The following is a 23,490-nucleotide window of genomic DNA, read 5'->3' on the forward strand; positions in this document are numbered from 1 at the left end:
ATGCATGCACCAAAAGGTGTGCCCAAGCTGTTCACCATAGCACTTTTTTTAAAGATTTTATTTATTTGACAGAGACAATGCGTGCGCATGCGCGCACAAGCAGGAGGAACAGCAGAGGAAGAGGGAGAAGCAGGCTTGGCAGCCTGACCCTGGGCCCAATCCCAGGACTCCGGGATCATGACCTGAGCTGAAGGCAGGCACTTAAACGACTGAGCCACCCAGGTGCCCCATAGCATTTTTTATTTCAAAAATTAGAAACAAAAAAATGAACATCAATGGGAGATTGGTTTAATAAATGGTACCATGTTTCAAGAAACCAACAGGCAAGCATTTATTAAAAACCCTAATTTAGGGGTGTCTGGATGGCTCAGGTCATGATCTCAAGGTCCTGGGATCAAGCCCCGTGTCCAGGGTCCCTGCTCAGCAGGGAACCTGCTTCTCCCTCGCCCTCTGCTTGCCACTCCCCCTGCTTGTGTGCTCTCTGTCAAATAAATAAATTATTTTTTAAAAACCTAATTTAGATCTTCATTTATTAATATGGAAAAATGTTCATAATTATAGTTAAATTTTAAAAAATGCATGACAGTATATGCTAACTAAATTGAAATAAAAAATTAAACAAAAAATACATGACAACAGGGGTGCCTGGGTGGCTCACTTGGTTAAGTGGCTGCCTTTGGCTCAGGTCATGATCCCGGGGTCCTGGGATCCAGTCCTCTGTCCAGTTCCCTGCTCAGCGGGGAGTCTGTTTCTCCCTCTCCCTTGGCCCCTCCCCGTCGCTTGTGCTCTCTCTCTCACTCTCACTCTTCCCCTCAAATAAATAATCTTTTTTTAAAAAATGCATGATAACAAACTGTATGTACTGTATGGTCCTAATGTTTGAGGAAAAAGTCTGCACAACCACTTATTTGTGTATACATGTACAGAAAAAAATTTGGAAGGATACTCATCAAAATGTTAGTAGTTCTATCTCCCAGTAGATTTTAGGTATTCTAATTTCTGAAAATTTCAGGGAGTATTTTTAAAATAAAGGTACGTTTAAAAAACGAACTAGCTAAAAGATTAAGCAAATTTAAGACTTAATTGATTTGTCTATTTTGGAGTACATGCTCATTTAATTTGTGCTAATTTTCTGACTCTGGTAAGCTAGACTCCCCACAACATTGACATTAGAAAGACTACATACTAGCCAGACCAAAATAGATCGCAAGGCCAGAGACAGACATTTCTCTTTCACAATGATGGACAAGTGACTAGTGGCCATGCAGTCTGGATGTGATTAAAATTTATAGTATTTATAGCACCAGCATGTGGTCTTAACCCAATCAGCACTCAGATACACATGAAACTTTCATTTTGACAAACCTTATTTGCTGTTTTCCCACAGGTGCTCTGTTTTGGTGATGTCACTACTACCCAGAGTAGTCTCATCTTCCTAGAAACAGAAGCACTTCAATCCACAAATCTGTGGCAAACATTTTGTTTTCTGGACTAGTATTGGACACATGGTTATATATCGGTCTTGGTTTCTAATGCTAGTACTTCAATGAAAGAGTGGCCAGAGCCTGAGTTTCCTAGTTTCCTCTTTTAACTTCTCAGACTACAAACTCTCATCTTTTATTCCTCTTGTATTTCTCATCTAGGAGGGAACGGGAGAAATAAGACCTGACTTTTGTCTTTGAGAACATTTACACTTATAGTAGGATTATTAGAGAAAGAATTAAAAAAAGAATCAGGAGAGAAAGAAAGTTTTCTCTTTCCATTATCCACTCCACACATGCGACTTTCTCTCAATTATGGCACTTAGAAATACAGGGTGCATCTTATGACAGCCTCTCAGACATGTAAAAAATATTACTTTTTTTTTTATAAAAAAAATCATCTACTTCACTGGTAAAAACTTTAAACACAAGGAAAAAAAGAAGTATAAAGACCTCTGTCTTCTTAAAACAACTGGGAAACGGTTTTAACAGCTCCCCCCCTAAAAAAATGTACATATAGATTTACCTCTATATTATATTCTGCCCCATCTGTGTTGATTCTTATTGTAATATCATCATCTCCTATGTGGGCTAGAACTCTAGAGTCAGGCTCACCTTAAGAGAAAAAAAAAAAATTCCATCATTAAGAAATACTTACATCAAAAAATAAACTATGCACTACTGTCAGTAAAAATCAGGTCCTTCATCAGAGTGGAATTTGCCTAGGTACTATAGAAATCTACCACAAAGAAACACAGGCCCCAGCAAAAAGCAAGATATTCACACTCCTAAAGAGTAGCCTCAACTCATTTGAAACCTTTCTCTTTCCCTCAATCCTCTTGTAAGAATTACCTAGAGTGTGTTATAGAGCAAAACCAAAAACAAACGTGTACATGTCCTTCCGAAATAACTTCACCTATTATAAGTTATGAAAGAACTAAGAAGAGGGTGCCTGGGTGGCTCAGCTGGTTAAGCGTCCAACTCTTGATTTCAGCCCAGGTCATGATCTCACACTTGGTGAGATCAAGCCCCCCACGGGCTCTGTGCTAGGTGTGCAGCCTGCTTAGGATTCTCTCCCTCTGCCCCACTCACCCCCCCAAAAAAGAGAGAGAGAGAGAGAGAGAGAGAGAGAGAGAAAGAAAGAAAGAGAGAGAGAAAGAAAAAACGAACAAAAGAATGAAGAGGAGGCAGAAAGCATGATTTGGAATACATAGGGCCTGAACTGCACTGTTTGCAGATTTTAATGCCATTTCTTTTTTCTGCAGAGGAAGTTCCAGAAGTAAGCCTCAATTGTTCGATAAACTTGTTTGTTCATTAAGATATATCTTAAATAAATACTTAATGGAATCCTAAAGTCAATTATTTTATCTCCTAGCGTCCCTGTTTAAAATCTCATAAGGGAAGGGGGTGCCTGGGTGGCTCAGTCGTTAAGCATCTGCCTTCGGCTCGGGTTGTGACCCCAGGGTCCTGGGATCGAGCCCCACATAGGGCTCCCTGCTCCGCGGGAAGCCTGCTTCTCCCTCTCCCACTCCCCCTGCTTGTGTTCCTGCTCTCGTTCTCTCTCTCTGTCAAAGAAATAAATAAAATCTTTTAAAAATAAAAGAAAAAAAAATTTCATAAGGGCAGCCTACAATCCTTCCCTGGAGACAAGAGGAAGTTAAATTCTTATCAACTGGAAGGAAATGCATTTTAATCATTAAAACAGACAATTAGTATACATGCTAAGATAATCCCCATTTCCTCCTGTCTGAATGTTCCTCTTTCCAAACTCATATAACTCAGATAAAACAAAGAATAGCACTTCTTCAACACCCCTTTTTCCTCCCACCAAAAAAGAATATGCAATCAAACTAGATCTGGATACCTAACACCCGTAGACACAAAGGCAAACAAACAAGCTCCATACTAACCAACCACGTGTCCACTGAAGAAATCCTGCCATTTGACGGTGTACTCACTTTCATCTTTACCATCTACCACCACGACTTTGAAATTTTGGGAAAAACGTTCAGTACTTGATGTCAGGTATAATTTAAAATGCCTAAAGAAAGAATGCATCCATATTTTACTCTAAGCACATAAAATTTTCACATAAAATTTTACTCTAAGCACATAAAATTAAACTTACTTAAAAAATAAGCTGACAGAGAGCTGACATTAATAAAACACTATGCAAGTTATAACTACTGTTTTACTAGGTACTTAGCATTATATCACCTATAAAGATGAATAGACAAAAAAAAAAATTTTTTTTTGACGAATTTCTTTAGCTGTAAGAATTTGGCAAACCAAAAAAAAGACCAGATTTGGGGGGAGGGGGCGGAGATTCAAACAGCTTATGCTTTCATCTTTCCTGGAGACCATGAAGAATAAGGAAACACATGTGGATTCCAATTTAAGTTGGAATCCTGCTTGTCTGAAAAATTTATCAAAGACTGGTATTATTAGATATGACTTATTGAATACCTATTCTGCACTAAACTCTGCTTACACTGTCTCCACTTCACACAGTAAATACTGCTGGCTGGAGGTCAATCAATATACTCAAGATTACACAGCTAGTAAATGATGAAATTGGAAACTGAACTTCCTTTATTTCAAAAGCCTGTACGTGCTGCCTCTAGCAATCAAGCTGGTCTTACTGCTGTGCAAAATTAATAATTGCTACTTTCTATATTTAAAAGCACTCATGCCTTTTTTCTCCTTCTAAAGAGAACTTATCCTGAAAAAAATTAATCCACAATTCCTATGAGGAATTTTGCTATGAGGAAATTTTCTATGAGGAATTTGCTATGAGGAATTTTCCTATGAGGAAAATAAATATAAGGTATCCAACACAGACATTAAAATACATACTCCAGCTCTTTAGTTGGCTTGATATTCTTTTGTTTTCTACCAGTTTCAGTCCTGACATAAAATCTGGGTGTGGTGAGCAAGAATTTTTCAATTATTATTTATCCTTTAAATGTGCCCAGGAACACCAAAGACAAAGGTATGTTTTTCATCTCAACCACAGGAACAAATTTTGTCAGCCATGGGATTGAAACTATGAAATGTTACTTCCCCATGGGTTTGTCTAAGTCTAAACTGCCAGAAAGAATTTAGACTAGGACTGTCTCCATAGCAACAAATATTTTTAACTTATTGAGCATAACAAGGTAATTTTAGTTCGCCTGTGGTTTTTCAATGGTCAAAGAGAAAGAGAGACAATAGAACATTATTTAAAAAATCCTTAGAACATTTTCTCCTGTTCGCCTAAAACCGATCTTCCCACACATTCACAGCTACATTTCTTTGTTATGCTGACGACTTTGTTATTAAAAAAAAAAAAAAAAGCATCCCTATTCTAAATGCATTATTCAGTTTCAGAGCCCTTTAGGAGTCTTAATATTACTTTTACTTAACGTTCTTTCTAGAAAAATCACTGAAATTGCATTCTTTGTTTTCTACACTAAGAATCTGCTCTTCTATAAAGATAAGGACCAACGGATGGTAAAATTCCTGTTTTCTGATTTTCCAATCTTCACCTTTGAGCTATAAAACCTCCAACAGGATATGTCGGTCACAATTTATATTTTACTTTATCTTCCCAAAATTATGTGAAGTCATGTACTTATAGACTTCCTTTAGCATTTTCATTTATCTGAGTTTTAAGGATTTACAGTAACTACAAACTAGTGTTAATCCACCTGAATTGACAGTATTTCCTTTTTGTATATATTACACAATGTCTAATTAAATGTCACCATATATAGTTACCAATTTATTTTCTTATGATGAGAACTTTTAAGATCTACTCTCCTAGTAAATTTCACATATGCAATACAATATTAACTATAGTCACCACACTGTACATTACATCCCCATGACTTATTTATGACTGGGAGTTTGCACCTCATGTCTATTTTTAACGGTCCATTTAGCTGGATATGTATCACTTCCATTTCTTTACTAGTTCTAGCCCTCGTCAAATAATTTGGGATATTTCACTTTTAAGAGAAATATCTAAATCTTTTTTTAAAGGTGCAACGTTAAAAAAAAAGTAACTATCAAAAAGTAGTAAAATAATATTTTTCACTTTTTCATTACTTTAGAATAATAGTATTTCTTGATTTATAAAACAGAGGAAATGTTAACTTCTAGGCAAATTTCAGGTTTTTTCTTTATAAAACTACTTTTTAACTCCCCATACAATTTCTCAGTGTTTCCATGCTTTTCAACTGCTACTATAATAGTCATATACAAATTCAATTTTATGACCTTGGTTTAAATTACCTTGCCTTCCACTACTGTCTAAAACCAGAAAATCTAATCATTTACAATTACCATCAAGTAATGAGCAGCTTCACATTGGTAAGTTCGGCCCCATATAAACTGATCATTTCAAATATCCCACTTTGTTTTCTTTTAACACAGCATTAACAGAAAGGGCTTTGGAGTCTGACAAACCTAGCTCAAATCCTGTCTCCACCACTTACTCATGGCCTTAATCTCTGAATCTAAGTATCTTCATTTACAAATGAAAATAATACCATAATGCCACCTACTAATAACTGAATAGTTTTCAGGGTTAAATAAACTATTTTAAAGTACCTGATCCAAAGTTCTCCTACACAGATACATTTCCATTTAAACACTTAAGATGGGGGCACCTGGGTGGTTCAGTTGGTTAAGCACCTAGCTTTGGCTCAGGACACGACGCCAGACCTCTGGGATCGAGCCCCAAGTCACCTCTGGCTCTCTGCTCAGTGGGGAGTCTGCTCCCTCACCCTCTGCCCCTGCTCCACGCCCAGCTTCTGCTCTCTCTCACTCTCACTCTCTCAAATAATAAAATCTTGAAGAAAAAAAAAAACCCTTAAGATGGAAACCCTGTCAAATAAATTACAAATCTCCCTGCTTCTTTACACAGAGAGATAATCCGTAGATATTGTTGAACATTTTCTTAAAGAACCAATGTCATCTATGAGACCTGAAAGAGAGGAATGTGTGAGATTATGAGAGTATTTCCCCCCATAGAAAAGACTCTACGAGTCACCTCAAACCTAACCTAAAAAAAACCTAGAAAGCTAAATTTTGAGTTATTTTGCAGTTTTCCCCTTATCCTTTGCTCCTAATTTATATCTTAATACTATACCCACTCCTGGGATGCCTGGGTGGCTCAGTTGGTTAAGCGGCTGCCTTCGCCTCAGGTCGTGATCCCAGGGTCCTGGGAACGAGTCCTATATCGGGTCCCCTGCTCAGTGGGGAGCCTGCTTCTTGATCTGTCTGCCTCTCCCCCTGCTTGTGCTCTAACAAATAAATAAAATCTTTAAAAAAAAAAAATACTATATCTGCTCCTTCACCAAAATCCCTATGGGCACAGCAGAAACAGCACAGGCTTGTATTCAAATCCTTTGTCTTCCATTCACTAGCTGAGTGACCTTGAGCAAGTTACCCAACCTCTGTGAGTCTCAATTTTTTTCCCCAAAAGCAGAGTAACGAAAACTTTGTGGAGCGCAGTGAGAATTAGAGGCATGTGCAAAGTGCCTCCTCAAGTAAATTACACAAAGTAAGTAGTAGACAGACTATGATTATTATTAACATCACTGTTCAAATTTGCTATAGGTCTGGAAGCTGGATAACCAATATGACAATATTTTGACATGAACTCTGACAGAAATTATTCAAAAATAATCTAAGGATGATGGCAATAACTAAAAAAAATACCAAAAAGATATTGTAAAATATATTTGCATAAAATATCAGTTACACATATGGTAAATATACTAAGCATGACTACAGTTCAGGATCCAAATAAACCAATCAGAAAAATGGTAAAAGGATACAAAAAGGTAGACAGAGAAAAATAAATAACTCATAAACACATGAAAAGATGCTCAATTTCACACAAAATGAAAATCAAGACAAATATGAGACACCATCCCCTTTCACAGGGACAAAAATTAAAGGCTGATAAAACCTCATATTGCCAAGGATAACAGGAAACAGGTAAGCTCATACACTGCTGCTAGAAGAATAAATTGGGCTAATGTCTTTAGGAAGAAATATGGTAACATCAGTAAACATTTACAGTATGTATACCCTTGACTCATTCTCCTTTCAGGAATGTATCCTGCAAAAATACCTAGACAAGGTATATTCACAAAGATATTTATTGAAGCACTGTTTGCTATAGAAAACAAAAATCACTTTGGTTAAACAATATGTATTTATAAGTTATTAGCCAACAAACTGTTACAATTCTATGCAATAGGAATATTTATGCAGCTGTTAAAAATGAGGTAAATATACTTATCTATATTACCTACACGTACACAGATCTACATGCAAAAAATATACATTAAAATCTTTAGAGGTTTATTTGGGAAACCTCTCTAGGTCAACGAAGTTTGAGGAGAAGTGAAAATTTCTTATACCCTCCATAGTTTGCTTTTTAAACCAAGTTTATGTATTATTTTCTTTTTTTAAAAATATTTCTTCGGGGGGCACCTGGGCAGCTCAGTAAGTTAAGCATCTGCTTTCAGCTCAGGTCATGATCCCAGAGTCCTGGGATCGAGCCCCACATTGGGCTCCCTGCTGAGCAGAGAGTCTGCTTCTCCCTCTGCCCCTCCCCCGGCTCATTCTCTCTCTCTTTCTCTCAATAAATAAAATTTTAAAAAAATAAAACGATTAAAAAAATAAAAAAACAGGCCTTCCCCATTTGTTGGGGAAGGCCTAACCTACAAATTCAGAGTGATTCAGTCCATTTACACCTCTCAGTGTGTGTTTTAATATTAGTAAAGCTCCCTAAAATGACTTCAGAAAGAGGCCTGCAATCATCTAACAGATTTATATCTGCAAAACATAAGAGAAAGCAAAAGAAAAGAAAGAAAAGACCACATCAATTTATGCCACAATGTAAGAGGAACTCAATACACACAGAGCACTGATTTCTCTATCCAGCTTACCACAAGGCTGTGGGGTCCTGAACAAATCCTTGATCTCTAAACCTCAGTGTCTTCACATATAAAATGAAGATAATATTTAGTACACAGTTGATGGTTCTAAAGTAGCATTCAATATTTTACGGTATCATAAATCATGCAATTAATTAAAATCCTTTGTTAGAATCCCACAAACATTATTACCATAAATACCTTTGGAATACCCATTTGCTTGTTTTAATAATCATCACTATAAACTTTAGAATAAGCAATAAGCAATATAAGAATTATGACTGTAATTATATCAATTACAAATTTTTAAAATGTAACTTCCTAAGGCTCCAGTAAACACCCTTATTTTTCTACTTTTGCCAAACTAAGTCCCCCATTGCCCCAATATTTTTTTTATAAATAGTTCAAATTACCTTTTCAAGGCTGAAAAAGTCAGTAGTGTTTCTAAATGTGTTGAGGCCCGCAGATCCCTTTTTCTTACTGAGTGCTGTTGGATATTGGATAAAGAGAGGATATCGTAGTCTGAGAGTAAAGAATCAAGCTTTTCTGAAACAAAGGTAAAAAGGTTATTAACACCTAAATTTACTGATCAATTTTAATATCACTAAAATGACAAGGTCTGACAACAAACTCTGACATAACACATTTTGAAGTGCTAAGCACAACCTATGAAGCATTCTTGCCAAAACAGATAAATAAAAAGCAAAAAAAAAAAAAACCACACACAAATTAAACCTGAATTTAATCAAGACCTAACTTCCAGTTTTTAAGACAACGGGATTAGACTGCCAAATTAACTAACAACCTTAGGAAGCAATCAGCCACATCCAGAATGTCAGAATTCCTACAGAATAAATGACCCAATATCTTCAGGAAATAAATGGTATGGGAAAGAAGGGACAGGCAGAGACACAATACAGTGGTCCTCTCTTATCTGAGGTTTCGAGTTGCGAGGTTTCAGTTACCTGAGGTCAGCTGTGGTCTGTCAGGAGGTCAGTACACATGAGCCTAACACCAGGTCAAAATGCCTACATCATTCACTTCACTTCACCTCAACATATATGCAGTTTATCATCTCACAGCATCACAAGAAGGGTAAGTACAGTAAAAGAAGATCTGAGGAGGGGCACCTGGCTGGCTCAGTTGGTAGAGCATGCAATTCTTGATCTTGGAGTTGTGAGTTCAAGCCCCACATTGGGCAGAGAGCTCACTTAAAAAAAAAAAACATGCAATCCCCATCAAAATACCATCCACTTTTTTCAAAGAAATGGAACAAATAATCCTAAAATTTGTATGGAACCAGAAGAGACCCCGAATAGCCAGAGGAATATTGAAAAAGAAAAGCAAAGCTGGCGGCATCTCAATTCCGGACTTCCACCTCTATTACAAAGCTGTCATCATCAAGACAGTATGGTACTGGCACAAAAACAGACACATAGATCAATGGAACAGGATAGAGAGCCCAGAAATGGACCCTCAACTCTGTGGTCAACTCATCTTTGACAAAACAGGCAAGAATGTCCAATGGAAAAAAGACAGTCTCTTCAACAAATGGTGTTGGGAAAATTGGACAGCCACATGCAGAAGAATGAAACTGGAGCATTTCCTTACACCACACACAAAAATAGACTCCAAATGGTTGAAAGACCTAAATGTGAGACAGGAGTCCATCAAAATCCTAAAGAACACAGGCAGCAACTTCTTCCTAGAAACATCGCCAAAGGCAAGGGAAGCAAGGGCAAAAATGAACTATTGGGATTTCATCAAGATCAAAGCTTTTGCACAGCAAAAGAAGCAGTCCACAAAACCAAAAGACAACCAACAGAATGGGAGAAAATATTTGCAAATGACATATCAGATAAAGGGCTAGTATCCAAAATCTATAAAGAACTTCTCAAACTCAACACCCAAAGGACAAATAATCCAAACAAGAAATGGGCAGAAGACATGAACAGACATTTTTCCAAAGAAGACATCCAAATGGCCAACAGACACGTGCAAAGGTGCTCCACATCGCTCGGCATCAGGGAAATCCAAATCAAAACCTCAATGAGATACCCCCTCACACCAGTCAGAATGGCTAAAATGAACAAGTCAGGAAATGACAGATGTTGGCGGGGATGCGGAGAAAGGGGAACCCTCCTACACTGTTGGCGGGAATGCAAGCTGGTGCAACCACTCTGGAAAACAGTATGGAGGTTCCTCAAAAAGTTGAAAATAGAGCTACCATACGATCCAGCCATTGCACTACTGGGTGTTTACCACAAAGATACAAATGTAGGGATCCGAAGGTGTATGTGCACCCCGATGTTTATAGCAGCAATGTCCACAATAGCCAAACCGTGGAAAGAGCCAAGATGTCCATCAACAGATGAATGGATAAAGAAGAGGAGGTATATATACACAATGGAATATTATGCAGCCATCAAAAGGAATGAGATCTTGCCATTTGCAACGACACGGATGGAACTGGAGGGGGTTATGCTGAGTGAAATAAGTCAATCAGAGAAAGACATGTATCATATGACCTCACTGATATGAGGAATTCTTAATCTCAGGAAACAAAATGAGGGTTGCTGGAGTGGTGATGGGGGGGTGGGAGGGACGGGGTGGCTGGGTGATAGACATTGGGGAGGGTATGGGCTATGGTGAGCGCTGTGAATTGTGCAAGACTGTTGAATCACGGATCTGTACCTCTGAAACAAATAATGCAATATATGTTAAGAAAAAAAAAAGAAGAAGATAGCAGGAGGGGAAGAACGAAGGGGAGTAAATCGGAGGGGGAGACGAACCATGAGAGACGATGGACTCTGAAAAACAAACCGAGGGTTCTAGAGGGGAGGGGGGTGGGGGGATGGGTTAGCCTGGTGATGGGTATTAAAGAGGGCACGTTCTGCGTGGAGCACTGGGTGTTATGCACAAACAGTGAATCATGGAACACTACATCAAAAACTAATGATGTAATGTACGGTGATTAACATAACAATAAAAAAATTTAAAGATTAAAAAAGAAAGGATTTTGGGAGAGACCACATTCATGTGACTTTTATTACAGTCTATTGTTATAATTGTTCTGTTTTATTATTACTGTTGTTAATCTCTTATTATGCCTAATTTAGAAATGAAACTTTACCGTAGGTATGTATGTACAGGAAAAACATTCTGTCATAGGGTTCAGTACTATCCACAGTTTCAGGCATCCACTGGGGGTCTTGGAACGTATCCCCCCATAGATAAGCAGGGACTACTCTAGACAAGAACACAGCAAGCAAGCCAATGTGTGAACCTTTTTGGATCCTACATCAAACAAATCAATGTGGAAAGATATTTGTGACAATTAGGGAATCTGAACATGAGTTCATATTCATACTAGATACTAATAATTTTGGTATCTCAGGGTGTCATATTACATTATCAGCTAAATTCTAAATTCAAGGCATTTCCAGCTTGCCTGTTTAGAATTTCTAAGATGAAGGTGACCAACTTGACCTGACCACTGCTAAGCTGGGGATACATCAATTCCTTATCAATTGATGTGTAGTATGAAAGAGCAACAAATGAACAAATGTATTAATGGCCTGAGCAAACCGAAAGTAAATCTTTACAGAGAAATTACATATTCCAAATTAAAGAGCAAAAAAGTGGTAACAACCCAAACACTGCTGCCCTCAACAGACACAGAATGATCAATCCACTGGACATTAGAAGTGATATGACCAAACTAATCCCTGAAAAAAAACCAACATTAATTGTTTTACCCAATTGACTTGGAACCCAAGAAAAGCAAAGATGTGCTGCCCTAAAGATAAAACAAAATGTTTTTATTTGGTGTAGAGCAAAAGTAAACACTATAAAGTATATGATACCCATGTAAGTCACTTTTCATCAGCAACTCTGCTGCCTCGTCCAAAATCAGGAGGATTTTTGGAAGAGAATTTTGGTGACTGAAATCTCTGTAGAAACTGTCTAAAAATATTTGAGCTGATGCTTTCCTTTTCTCTCAACAAATATCACTACAGAAGCAATGGTATTCAAAATCATTCCACTGGACTTAGAATGTCCTTAAAATATAGCACCAGGAGCTTAAAATACAAGTATATTGTTACTGAGTTTAAAATATGCCCACAAGACCACCCAATACTCTTCTCCCTCTTCTCCACTCACCAATTCATTAATTCACTATTACATGCCAGGCTCTGGTCTCAGTACTGATACAGCATTAAATAGAGCAAAGTCCTTACCTACTGCAGCACTCATTTTAGTGTGGGAGAGACAATGCACAATATAGGTCAGTGCTGTGGACACTGAGGCAGAAGAGCAAAGACAGGGAGTAGGCAGGGCCTGTTTATAAAGAGTGGCCAAAAGAAAAATGCTTCACTGTTACACAGTATTTAAAACCTGAAGAAAACAAGAGGTAAGCATGATGTGATATGATGAAAGTAAATGTCATCAAAGTCCACCCAAGTCAGGGCACCACGGTGGCTCAGTCAGATAAGCGACTGACTCTTGATTTCGGCTCAGGTCACGACCTCAGGCTCAAAAGCACCGTGTGGGGCTCTGTGCTCAGTGGGGAGTCTGTTTCTCTCCTCCCTCTGCCCCTCCCCCAATGTGCACATGTTTGCTCTAAAATAAATGCAAAAAATCTTAAAAAAAAAAAACCCATCCAAGGCTCTAACTCAAGATAATATTAAATAAAGTGGCAGCAAAGTTCACATCTATTGGGTACCACTCGTTTTCCATCAACAAAACTTCCTTTAAAATTTAACCCGTAGAACGGCTGTTTCAAAAGGCATCAATCACTTTTATGCCAATAGATGGTCCTTGGTGATTTGGCCTTGTTAATTACAAGGCTTAGCAGCACCAATGAAAAACCTTCAAGAAGCTTACCATTCATTCAACTTTTTTTTTTTTTTTTAAACGTAGGCTCCATGCCCAACGTGGGGCTCCAACTCATGGGCCCAAGATCAAGATTCACATGCTCTACCGACTGAGCCAGCCAGGTGTCCCTATTCAACAATTTCTGAGTGTGTGTTTCCTACAAGACACCTTGCTGGGTGTTTTATTATGTAATCTATACAAACATACCTGATGTAGTATCCCCTTTTGACAGATGGAGAAACAAGCTCAAGGAGAAGTACATCACAAAGCTAATTTAGCACAGAACCAAGATTTGAACTTGAGCTTCTCTGGCTGAAAACCCCAAGCTTCACTGATGTCATACTTGTGAAAAACCTTAAAAATATCCTGGCTCTGGAGTGCCTGCATGGCTCAGTCGGTAGAGTGTGAGACTCCTGATCTCGGGGTCATGAGTTCAAGCCCCATACTGGGTGTGGAGCCTACTTTAAATAAATTTTTTTTAAGTTAAATATATAGCCTATATACGTGTGTGTGTGTGTGTGTGTGTGTGTGTGTGTGTGTGTGTGTGTGTGTGTGTGTGTGTGTGTGTGTGTATCTCCTAGGGGCACCTGGGTGGCTCAGCCAATGTGTGTGTGTGTGTGTGTGTGTGTGTGTGTGTGTGTGTGTGTGTGTGTGTGTGTGTGTGTGTGTGTGTGTGTGTGTGTGTGTGTGTGTGTGTGTGTGTGTGTGTATCTCCTAGGGGCACCTGGGTGGCTCAGCCAGTTAAGTGTCCGCCTTCGGCTCAGGTCATGATCCCAGGGTCCTGGGATCAAGCCCCACATCAGGCTCCTTGCTCAGTGGGTAGCCTGCTTCTCCCTCTCCCTCTGATCAAGCCCCACATCAGGCTCCTTGCTCAGTGGGTAGCCTGCTTCTCCCTCTCCCTCTGCCTGCCGCTCCCCCTGCTTGTGCTCACGCTCTCTCGCACCTTCTCTCTGTCAAATAAATAAAAATCTTAAAAACAAACAAAACCTAGCTCTTCCTGGACCTTCTATTTCTCGGCTTCCTACGTTTTGATGTGTTGACCAAACATGGCCTCGCCTCCCTCTGAATGCTGTAGCCCTTTGTTACTACCTTTTTTCTGGCACTTTTGTATTATATTTGTCTTCTCTCACAAAGAGACTGTAAAACAGCCGAAAGGGAGCTGGGCTGTATTATTCACAGTACCCTTACCTCACAAAACCCAGCACAGCACCTTGCAAAAAAACAGCATTGCTGTGTCTACAAATTGCATAAATCCTCAATGCTGAGATGCTGATACAATCCTTTACAGCTCTTCAACTTCCCTGATACAGGTTGGTACATGAATTCAGTTTCATTCAAGATCATAATCACTCCTACTGCCTGAGAAACTTAACCTCAATACTGTAGTGTCATTGTCAATAACACAAGCCAGTTGTTCTCAAAGTATGGTCCCCACACCAGCAGCATCACCTGGGAACTTGTTAGAAAGGCCAGTTTTCAGGTCTCCTCTCAGTCCTACTCAATCAGAAATCCTTGGGTTGAGGCCCAGCGATCTGTGTTTAACATGCCTTCCAGGTGATGCTGATGCACTCAGCTTTGAGAACCACTGAACTAGGCTCAAGGAAGCAGCTCAAAGTAAAGATAAAAGCTTTAGGCACAAAGATGGACCTTGTTCAGCCTTGCATTATTTTTAAGAACAAAAATCAGAAACAAGGATGGAGAAACAGATAAACTATAGCACTTCCAAATGACCAAAGAAAAATCTACAATCATTAAAACTGCTGGTAACAACAGATTTTTAAGAACATGGGAAAATACACTATAATATTAAACAAGCGTAGATTAAAAAAACTATTCATATTGCATGATCTTAACTCTGTATAAAAATAGGTCTAGAAAAAAGAAAGAGCACGATAGTAACATCACTGGTTATCTTTACATATATTTTCCACAATAAGCACTTTTAAAATGTAGCTTGCTAAAGCACTTTAAAATACCTAACTAATGTGTTTCAACTGTAATTTGTCCTCTTATAATAGCTAGATAGCTCACACTGGGTGCCCTGGAGCCATCCCAGACAACCTGGGACAGGCACTCCCCTCACGCCGCAAGCAGAGATCCTGCTCTCACGACAGCCCTTCACTAGCAAGGAGCCTCTCAGATACTTGGGAGTTTCACCCTACTTCACCTCCAAAATTCCAACCACTGGTAATCTCAACTTTCTATAGCTTTTTCAACAGAATCTGAAACACTTCCCAAGAGTTTATCTTTTATCTATATCCAAATCTCTCAATAAACTTAAGTACAAGCCACTTAATTATCTTTCTTAGCACTCCACACAATGGCTGCCCAGGGAACACCTTCCCTGCTTTCTACAAGCTATTCCAGCAGTCCAGCAGTAAACAACTGAGCTTTTCTCATTTTAGCTGGCTACAAACACAAAATTAGAAAATAACAGACACAATTCAAAAGGTCAAACTAGAGCACTACTTTATTTAGGTATCCCCTGCCCAACCCTCCCCGCTCTTCTCTGCCACATGCTATGGTTTCCCTCACTCGGCCTCCCGTGTCCAGTTAGTTTCTAGTCTTAGAGACGCTACCCGCCCTCACCGCTTTTGTATCTTTGCCACCCCCACCGCTCCTTTCCTGAATACACATTCTGCACTTCATTTTCCTCCCTTCCACCAGACCCCTCCTATTCGTTTCTTCAGCATTTACTGAAATGTTCCACCTTCCAGGCACTAGGGATATAATGGAAAGAAAGAGAAATATATTTCTGATATTATGACACTGGAGGAAAGACCACACCATACACAGAAATTACAAAGTATGTAAAGTACCAAGGGAGAGGAAGTGGCAAAGAAGTTATGGAAGGACAGAGCAGGAGGATGACCCCTGCCTGGCGAGCGAAGGATGCTTTCCCAGGGAAACAGTATTGAAGTTAAGACCAAAAGGATGAGGAGACCACCAAGAGAAAGAAAGGAGAGGGTTCTGAGGAGAGGGCATAAGACATACGCCGAGGTCCCCAAGAAACACAGAGCATAATTCTCAAAGAAATGAAAGCAACTCATTGAAGCCGGAGGACACAACGGCACACAGATGGGAAGAGGTGTGAGACTGGAGGCAGGCAGAATTCGGTCACAACGGGCCAGGGAACTAAGTTAAGGATTTTGGATTGTGGATAAGGCAACAGCTATACGAAATTTCACCATGACTGCAGTGTGGAGCGTGGGAGGGAACAAGACCAGAGTCTGGGAAATCAGCTAGTAAGCAGCCAAGCAATCCAGGCGGAGATCACGAAAAGACCCCCAAGTTTCTGGCATTGGTACGTGGGTAAGATAGTGGCACCACATTCACTGAGATAAAAAAAAAAAACACGAGTAGGAGGTTTGGGGGGGGAGTTGACAGAAGGGGACAGCTGGATGCTGAAAGATTCTGGAGTTCCACACTACTTCTTGTTCTTCATATAGTTTACAATTACATTGTTCATTTACATAGGATTTTTCCGCATTATCATATATTTGCAGTTATGTTACTGATAAGTCACATAGTGATTTTAGGCAGGGAGAAATCAAATCTGTTCTGTATGATTTTCAACACTGACATGAGCAGTAAAAAGCAGCTGATACTTCATTCCTTCTCTATGTTCTCAAAGAATAAGGAGAAACCTGGAGCTTCAGGCCTGCAATAAACTGGCTTTCTCGATATAGGTGTGAAGTGGCCTATAGATTTCATAAACCTACCACTCCATCCTTCTTTTACACCCAAATTGTCTCATCTCTGGGATATGCTTTTATGGCCACTGACTGATACAGTGACAAACTACACCCATATTTCTTTCGTCAAGCCCAGAGTCAACACTTTTAAGATAAAACCAATTTTAAGTTTTATTTTTTTTTTTAAGATTTTATTTGTCAGAGAGAGAGAGTACGCACAAGCAGGGGGAGCGTCAGGCAGAGAGAGAAGCAGGCTCCCCACTGATCAGGGAGCCCGATGTGGGACTCGATCCCAAGACCCTGAGATCATGACTTGAGCCAAAGGCGGATGCTTAACCCACTGAGCCACCCAGGTGTCCCAGGATAAAAGAATCAACTGTTGTATGAAAAGAGTCCAGGAACACTTGTGGACTTTTTACTTAATTTCTTTTCTTTTTGCAATAAATTGAGTATTCTTGGACTATAACTTGCAAGTATAATGCAGAACGCTGTAGCCCTCTGCTCACTCTCTACTGCTCTGCTGTGTGGAGTACAAAGCGTTTCCCAAGATGACACTATCAGTGTCATCTTCTGGTGTCAGAAGTGGAAAAGAAAAAGCCAGGACTGCTGTGAAGTGTTCAGTCTGCTTGTGTAGAAGACACATGAGACCTGAATGCACTTCAGGACTCCCCAAATGATGCCGGAGAAGCCCAGGTTACTGTGAAGTAGGCCCCAGATGTGGGTGAATTCCTCCCTGGAACTAAAGGATGAGAAAAAGGAGAGCAGTGCTCTCTGCTAGGCAGTGGAGCCCAGAGCCTGGGACCTAAAAACTTAATTGTCTGGGTTTACACCAGTTAGGGGGCATGGAGGATGAGCTGCCTCAGTAATTCCCTATCAAGAACTCTTCACCAGGGCCAAGATTCTCCAGCGAGGCCAGTCACACGGAAACTCTGAGCCCAAATAAAAGTCAGCACAACCCAAGGGAACCTCTAAGGAAACCGGGATTGGTCCATACAGCTCTGTAGCTGAAAGGGACACAAATTCAGGTTAGGCAATGAGACTACTTCCATAATATCAAGTAGGCAGTTGGACACATGAGTATGGAGCTTCAGAGAACAAGTCTAGATCAGAGTACATATTTAGTAGTTACCAGAATAACAATCAAATGTTAGGTGAAACCAGGGCAGCAGATGAGACTTGTCAGGGCCTACAACTCATGTTAAAAGAAAAGAAAGGAAGAGAGAAAGAAGCGGTGTGGGGAGGTAGATACCAATCCCCTTGGTTGATTTTAGGGCTAAGGTAAGGGATATATGAAAAAGCACTTTATTTCACTTCCCTACCTCAGTAAAACCAATTTCCTACTCCTCCTTCCCTCCATCAATCTTTTTCAGACTTTCTTTAAATTATACTTCCAACTGAAAACACCATCCCTCACAAATACAAAATGGTAAAGAACCCAAAAATCAATGACATTTGGCCTCAAAGGACACCTACGCTTAATGTTCTGGAAACTCTGTAAAAGCCAAAAGAATTTCTCCCAATGTCTCCACCATGGCTCTCTGCTTAACTTTTCATTCTATTCTAGAAATACAGTTTAATCTCTTCTTCGACTAGTTCAACGCAGACTGGCATTAAAATCTCCCTTGGAACAGTTAGGGCGGTTAGGTGTTTCAGTTTCAAAGGAATGTAGCTTGTAAGCAAAATTAACATCAAGAGGAAGCCAGATGTCAAAATATTGAGCAAAATGGGCCTGTCAATAATGAAAAACAAGCACTGCAATGTGGAGAATCCCCACACCAATAACCTCAAGGTAAATTTCAAAATATGTTTCAGATACAAACCTTCATCCCTCATCTGTGACCTATATTTTTTCCCTCCACCCACTACATCCTCTTTTATTAAAAGTAACACAAAGGGAAAACACTTTTGAAATCAGAGTGAGACTTATACACCCCAGCTGCAACTTCAACAAGATATCATCATGACTAAGTTCACATGACTCATAACTTTCCTGAATTATGCAATTCATAACAGTTCAATTGAAATCATCTTGGGTGTCCTGTGGAGTACTCCAAAAGCCAGGATTCTAGTATATGTTTCTATCCTTCAGAAAAATGTCAAATCCCAGGGTGCCTGGGTGGCTCAGTTGGTTAAGCATCTGCCTTCGGCTCAGGTCATGATCTCAGGGTCCTGGAATCGAGCCCATCAGGCTCCCTGCTCAGTGGGAAGCCTGCTTCTCTCTCTCTCTCTCTCTCTCTCTCTCCCTCTGCACCTAACCCACTCTTACTCTCTCTCTAAAATAAGTAAAATCTTAAAAAAAAAAAAAGTTATCAAATCCCTAATCAATATTTAGTACTGAGGGGCACCCTGCTGGCTCAGTTGGTACAGCATGCAATTCTTGATCTCAGGTTGTGAGTTTGAGCCCCACAGGGCGGGTAGTGTTTACTTAAAAAAGAAATTTAATACTGAGTTTATGGCAACATTTATAAGACCAGTAGACTACAATAAACCATGCTCTTTAAAATACTGAGTTTATGGTAACATTTATAAGACCAGCAGACTACAATAAACCATGCTCTTTAACTATAAAACTATTCTTTGATCTTGACCAGTTCAATCTAAATGATGGTAAAGCTAAGCAACTAATCACATCTGGAGCCATCAAACACACACACACAAACATAAACACATACACAAAGTCATTCTTCAGAAGAAAAAATACCCACAAGGCATATACTTACTGTGGGAATGTGGCAACTCACTATGCCTTTCTGAGGCTCATTTTTCCTATTGTTTTATTTTAAAAACTAAAACATGATCTGTAAGGTTCCTTTCAACTCTACAGTGTGTAAGTGCCCCCACCAGGAGTGTCCTTATTTTCCCCTCTTCACCTACCTAAACTTAAAGTCTGGGCTTGAGTATCACCTCCTTCAGGGAGCCTTTGATAACTTGCCCAGGCTAGGTTCAGTGCCTCTTCATGATAACAATACTTGCCATAATGTACTGTATCACTCTCCTCCATGTTGTTTTGGAATTGTCTGTTTACATCTCTCTGTACCACTATGCAAAAGCTTTTTGAAGTTGCATATTGTCTGATATATCTCCAATGCCACACATAATACTCGCCTACTACAGTATGTGCTCTTCTAACATTTTGTGAATAAATGGGTAAGGCTATGCATTTTTCTGGCACTGGTGGTCAGCATTTTGCAAATAAAAAAACACACAGTCAACAAAAAACCCCTCCATGATCTGTGAATGTTGTGGAGGATTCATCTAGAAAGTAAGGTTTTCCTTTTTACTATGGACATCCTTAGGATTCATGCTATTTATTTTTCCACCTGTGAACAAGAGCATAATAAAAATGCAGCAGCTGTGTTACAGTAAAAATATAATTTTAATATCTCAAAATACATGTTTGTTTCTATTAACATTTTTATTAACATGTTTCTAACATATGAAGTAGATCCTTACTCTATCCCTCCATCCTGACCACCACTACCTCAAAATTTTCCTTCCATATGTACTAACTTATCACATCTCAACCCTTCCTAACAAGCTCCCTTGCCTTTCATTACACCAGTCACCTGTAATCCATTTCAATTTGAGATAACCACAAAACAGCTGTTCAGGTGAGAACACTCAACAGCTTTAATACCCTCAGTCAATTACAATTTCTGTCCATTAAATAAAAAAATTGCCAGTAAACTAATGTGAAAGTTTTAATTAGCTACAAAGAAAATCCACCTGCTGTCTCAATCTGCACAACACTACACATGGAATCATGGTGGGATTTGGAGACCAATACAACCATGAAAAATCAACTTTGCACACTGGGAAAATATACCGTTTCATACTTAATTACTAAACTGTCTTATATGTCAACTTTTGTTAAGGCAAGGAATCCTAACACTTCGTAAGTTTACACAAATTTCACATCTCTTAATGTACGTTCATCCTAAAATCCAATCTCTTTAGAAAATCTAAATAAGAGTGGGTGGGGGAGGGTAAAATTGGGGGATGGGCATTAAGGAGGGCACTTGATGTAATGAGCACTGGGTGCCATATGCAACCGATGAATCACTGAATTCTACCCCTGAAACTAATAATACAGTATATGTTAAGTGAATTGAATTTAAATTTAAAAAAAGGTGTAGTTGGAAAAATAAAAGAGAGAGAGAAAATCTAAATATGAACCCTCTACTTCCTGGACTCAAAACTGATCAAATTGGTCATTCCTGATCATTTCTTTGTTTAAAATGGCAAGGAAGGCATGCAAGCGGTATCAGAGTTGGCGTGGTAGGTTTAAGCGCCCCCTTCCTGCACCCCCAATAAGCTACAATTTAAGTAAGCACATGCTTACGAAGTTCGCAAAACTCAAGTTCAAGAAGAGTTCTCCAGCCACCGCCTTCCAACCAGATTACTACATAAGAACCTCCTACAGCAGAAATTCTAGTTCGCTCCTTGCAGAGCCAGGAAGAGCTGTTGCAGGTTTGGGCCCTTCCTATCCGCACCCGCCCCCCCTCCAAGTCCTGGCTTTGGTAGGAACACACCTTAGTAGGGCAGGGACCTGGACCACATCTCCCTCCCCAAACACAAGCCAACACCACCCCCCTTACCGCCTTCCCAAACACAAACTCAGGAGGCAGACCCCTCCCAGGCCCTCAGTCACTACCGGGGACCCCTTCCAGGAGCCCTTTCCCATTCAGAAAGACAAGCCCTTCTCCCTTCCTTCTCTAAACTCCGAGAGCCACACCCCCTTCCTGCACCGAAAACTTAGGGACGCGCCACCGTCCAATACCCCGCCCCTAAACACCTGAAAGATCCTGGTCCCCTGCTCTTCCCCGAAAGCAGCGCGCTCCAGGCGCCCGGCGCCGGCCCTAAGCCAACTCTCCCGGGTCTTTACCGAGTCGCTCCGGGGAATCGTCCGGAGGTCGCGGCGCCAGCACGAAAGGAACCACGCTGGTCAAGAAGAGGAGACACTGCCTCATGTTCCCGGCCCGGCCACCAGCTCCACCTCTCTGGGCAGCCTTCGCCTGACGGGGGCTTGGGACACTGATCACATTGGGAGAGAAGGGGATCCGCCCGGCCCTGCCCCTCAAGACTCTTTCTCCTCCCGCGCCGCCTACCGGAAGACTCTAGAGCCCGGCTTGAGGCCCCCGGAAGTGCAGGCAGCGCTCCGAGAGGGCGGCTCAGCCCGCTTCCGGCCGCCGCCGACCCCCGCACCGCCCACAGCCGGAAGCCCGGCGCCGCGCGGCATGCCGGGAGGCCCTCGCTCGCCCCGCCCCGTGCCGGCGCCCCGCCCCGTCCCCTCCCCTCCGCCCTTCCCTTCCGTCCCCCGGTGGTGCGGCCGGCGCCTGCTCGGACGCGGAATGAGACGTCCTGACTCGACCCAGCCTGGCCTCGGCTGTGTCCTCGGGTGACCGCCGCAAGGGAGGCGGGAGCTCGCGAGTAGGCCTTCAGAGGCGCGTCCGCCCGCCTCCATGGTCTGGGTCCCTCATCTGGTTAGGATCCCTGTATCCTTTTCACTGCACGGGCTACAGAAACAGCCTTGCGGCCCAGGACGGACACGAAGGGGCGCGTGGCCCGGTGTGGTCGGGGAAATGACCCAACCACGAAATGCCTGGGACGCAAGACGGCGGAGACCCTGCGCCTGACCCCGGAGAAGCCCGGTCCACGCGCCAGCCTCCCGGACACAAGTGCAGTGTCCAGCCGGTTTGTCCGCGCCCAGCGTGCGGCCACCGGCGGCGTCCATTGTAACGAGCAGGGCTTGGTGGAGGGAAATGAACGCGAACTCTTTGAACGCGCGTTTTCTTGGCGCTGTGGGCAGAGGGTCTGCAAGCTCTTAGAGATTCTAGAATCCCACCCCTAACTCCTCATCTGTGTGAGCACAGGAGCTAGAATCTTCCAGCCGACTTTTAAAAAAGTTAGTTCTGCTTGGCTCGTGAGCTTAGACTGGAGATTTCCCAAAGCAGTTTGTATTTTGTTTCTTTTGCATAATTTCAGCTCTGTGTGGTTGAGTGAGAGTGTTTATAGTACTGAAGAAAAACATTCTAATAGCATTGGATGCTTATTGCTCTTTTGGTTCAACTAAAATTTATACAAGTAGGACATAACACATTTTCCACTTAAGAGTGAGTGGAACAGCCTTTTCTCCATTATGAAGTGGTAAATTGTTAGGAATAGGATATAGCCTTACTCGGTGAACTTTCAAGGTTAGTTCCTAATAAAATACACAAACTGTGGTTTAAACAGGTTCATTGTGGTTTGCCTCAGGAAAATCTCAGCATCTTTCCAACAGTTGTTATCCATGGTTACTGGCTTTGCATTTTTAGCTTAACTGAACCTGGTATGTTCATCTGAGGTATGCCTTCATTAAATATAAACATCTGGCATATTTAATCAAAAAGTAAGCAGAATTTCACCTCTGTAAATTGCACACAACTTAAAAAAAAATTGTATCCCTTGGGGTACCTGGGTGGTTCAGTTAAGCTTCTGGCTCTTGATCTCAGCTCAGTTTTG

The 23,490-nt window shown here is 40.9% G+C and overlaps 1 protein-coding gene across 3 annotated transcripts in view; it reads right to left on the reverse strand.

Moving 5' to 3' along the window:
- ADAM17 (ADAM metallopeptidase domain 17) overlaps nucleotides 1-22,155 on the reverse strand; it is a 59,745-nt gene extending 37,590 nt beyond the window's left edge. Inside the window, exons 1-4 of one of the 3 annotated variants that reach the window (XM_027621611.1) lie at nucleotides 21,875-22,155; nucleotides 8,830-8,962; nucleotides 3,392-3,522; nucleotides 2,008-2,096 (exon numbers count right to left, since the gene is read on the reverse strand). In XM_027621611.1, coding sequence (XP_027477412.1) covers nucleotides 2,008-2,096; nucleotides 3,392-3,522; nucleotides 8,830-8,962; nucleotides 21,875-21,959 — 438 coding nt within the window. In that variant the 5' untranslated portion in view covers nucleotides 21,960-22,155. Of the gene's footprint in view, nucleotides 1-2,007; nucleotides 2,097-3,391; nucleotides 3,525-8,829; nucleotides 8,963-21,874 lie in introns of those variants that run through there. The other 2 variants (XM_035728816.1, XM_027621613.1) reach the window with 2 other exon arrangements.
- Between the last annotated feature and the right edge of the window lie 1,335 nt (nucleotides 22,156-23,490).

The sequence above is a fragment of the Zalophus californianus genome, chromosome 8, assembly GCF_009762305.2.
Source record: "Zalophus californianus isolate mZalCal1 chromosome 8, mZalCal1.pri.v2, whole genome shotgun sequence".
NCBI lineage: Eukaryota > Metazoa > Chordata > Mammalia > Carnivora > Otariidae > Zalophus > Zalophus californianus.